The 2,836-nt window shown below is 36.6% G+C and overlaps 1 protein-coding gene across 1 annotated transcript; it reads left to right on the forward strand.

Moving 5' to 3' along the window:
- Positions 1-1,062: 1,062 nt before the first annotated feature.
- On the forward strand, positions 1,063-2,490 carry LOC136043452 (uncharacterized). Its single transcript, XM_065728375.1, has one exon. It carries the CDS (start codon positions 1,063-1,065, stop codon positions 2,488-2,490), a length of 1,428 nt encoding a protein of 475 aa, XP_065584447.1.
- Positions 2,491-2,836: the final 346 nt, after the last annotated feature.

Raw genomic sequence — 2,836 nt, forward strand, 5'->3', positions numbered from 1 at the left:
TTACCAAAACCTATAGGCTCTAATCGCCAGTCAACCACTATTGTCGTCTCTCAAGTGCCGTCTCATCGATCGGATCCAATTAAAAGGAAAGACGCTATTGATGAAATCAGTGGCCATGAACTTGTATCCAGTATTCGCCCGGTTCACGATAAGTGGTATGTAAATATTGATAAATCTGCTGCCGAAGACTTCCGTGCATCTGTTCCCGTCATTCTCGCCGGTACGTCAACCAAAGAAATTTCTAAGAAATATTCGGCCATTATAAAAGGTGTTCCAGGGGATTATGCGATTCAGTCTTTCACAAATTGTAGCGGTATTGTTGCTGCCAAAAGGCTTGGCTCTTCGAAAACAGTTAAGCTTGATTTTGTGGATTCTTTTGCTAAAGCAGCTTATTTCAAAGACGGTGTAAGAATTGGTTATGAATTCTTTAGACTGTGTGAGTTTAAGGAAATTCCAAAGTGTTGTTTTAAGTGCCGATCGCCCCATCACTTCCAGTCTTCTTGTCCCAGTCCTGCGCCCAAATGTGCTCGTTGTGCCGGCCCTCATATTAGTTCAAAAGAAAATCCATGCAATGCCTCACCAAAATGTGCCAATTGCAATGGTGAACACGTGTCCTTTAGCATGTCATGCTCCGTTCTCCGTGGTTTTGCTAGTCAACAAACCTCTAAATGACTTTACAAATTTCAATCATATCGCACAATATCAATGGCACAAAAAATAAAGATGCTTATATTGACGATCTGTACGAGAACTTCGACGTTATCTGCCTGCAAGAAACTTTGTTAACTGCCTCTAGCAGAAATTTCCTTCATCGAAGCTCTGTTCATTCGGTTTTTACTTCTGATGCTGTTACCACGCGTGGCCGCCTTTCTGGAGGCCTGGCCTGTATTTAAAAAAAAAAGTATTGATCTTTCGAACCCATCCCTTTTTTATTCGGATAAGCACATTCTTGCTGTTAGAGTAAATAGTACTGTGTTTGCTAATGTTTATCTTCCATATAAAACTAATACAGTGGAGTCAATAAATAAATTTGCTATTACATGCAAGTCTTTAAAGTCCGTGATGAATCGTGTCAAGGAAAATAAACTTGATTTTGTAGTTCTTGGTGACTTTAACACGGATTTGGATGAACAAAGTTATCGATCCCGAGAAATATTGGAGTGCATGCCCCCTTACGTGATTCTGAAGAAAGATTTATCATACTCCTATATCCATCAATCTGGTAGTGTTTCTAATATTGATCATATAATCAGTTCATCACAGCTAAAATGCTCGATTATTCATGTTGATATTGAGTCTGATGACATTGACCATCTATCGCTTTCATTTACTACTGAACTGAAACGTAACCTTTGCAATGTTGCCCCTATTGGGAATTCTAAATGGTTTAAATGTAGTAATTGGAAAAGAGCCGATATTGCTTTATATATATTGTCTTTATCTACACTGCTTAATTGTATTCGTGTGCCTTATCATCTACTCCAATTGCAAGTAAAGGGTAGTAAGCGTGATCTTGATAGATATTATGATGATATAATTAGATGTATGAAAGAAGCTGAAAAAATTGCGGTTCCCCAGGAACGTCTTCGTATAAAAACGCGGAAATCTATATGGGCTGCCGATCCTGAATTAAAGAATTTTAAAAATAAGGCAAAACTTTGGCTTCGAATTTGGGTTGATTGTGGTAGACCTATAACGGGGTCTGTTGCGGATATAAAGCAGAAAACAAAGAATGATTATAAAAAGTACCTTAAATCTATTCGTTATAAGGGTATGGAATTTCCAGCCTCTAAAAAGGATTGGTCTAAGTTGATCAATTCTGAGAAGCTGGATAAAAGTGATCTTTATAATAGTGATTCGATTTCTAGTTCAACTTGGTATGTTTACTATTCGGGAATTTTTTCCAAAATTAATTTTTTTGTGCAGTCACATTATTCTCGGTTACTTTCTAAAATTCTACCGCCTTCGCTTCATCAGGGCCATATTATTCCAGTATCAATAACTGCTGTTGAAAATGCAATTAAGCAACTGAAATCTTCATCCATTGATATTGATGGTATTAGTGTAAATAATATAAATCCAAAGTGTGTTGTTCTTTTATTTCATTTGCAGTTGTTGTTCCAAATGTGTTTAACATCTTCTCTGGTTCCGGATAGCTTTCTTTGTGGAAATGTCACCTCAATTCTAAAGCGGGGAAAACTCACTTCTCAATGTTCATCTTATCGCCCTATAACCACTACGTGTAACTTGAGTAAAAGCCTTGAATATATTTTAATTCCTCATTTAAATGAAAATATAAATTTCGGATCGAATCAAGTCGGGTTTCAAGCTGGTATTAGTTGTCAACATGCACACCGTGTTCTTTCTTCCGCCCTTAAGAATAGCATGGCTGAGGGGTCGCCACTTTATATGTGTACTTTGGACCTTTCTAAAGCTTTTGACAATGTAGTTCACAGTCAAGCTTTTTTTCCCTTTTTAATAATGGTGTAAATCTTTCAGTCATTTTTCTTCTTCGTTTTTGGTATGAGAATTCTTTTCTCCGAATTAATAAGTCTGGATCTCCGTTTGTCCGTTTATGTCGAGGTGTCAAGCAGGGAGGGGTTTTATCACCTAGTATATTCAAAATGTGCATTTCTGGTATTTTAGATGAAATTAGATCAAATTATTTATTAGACTCTCAGATGTTTCTTATCTTGCTTATGCAGATGACCTTTTACTTTTGTGTAAAAATAAGCAAGGTCTCTCGTTTATGGTCTCAAAAGTTTCACATCTATTTTCTAATGTTGGTCTTTCTCTTAATGTTGAGAAATGTGAATTTCTAGTTTTTAATGGTCCG

This window comes from Artemia franciscana, unplaced genomic scaffold, assembly GCF_032884065.1.
Source record: "Artemia franciscana unplaced genomic scaffold, ASM3288406v1 Scaffold_6117, whole genome shotgun sequence".
Taxonomy (NCBI): Eukaryota; Metazoa; Arthropoda; class Branchiopoda; order Anostraca; family Artemiidae; genus Artemia; species Artemia franciscana.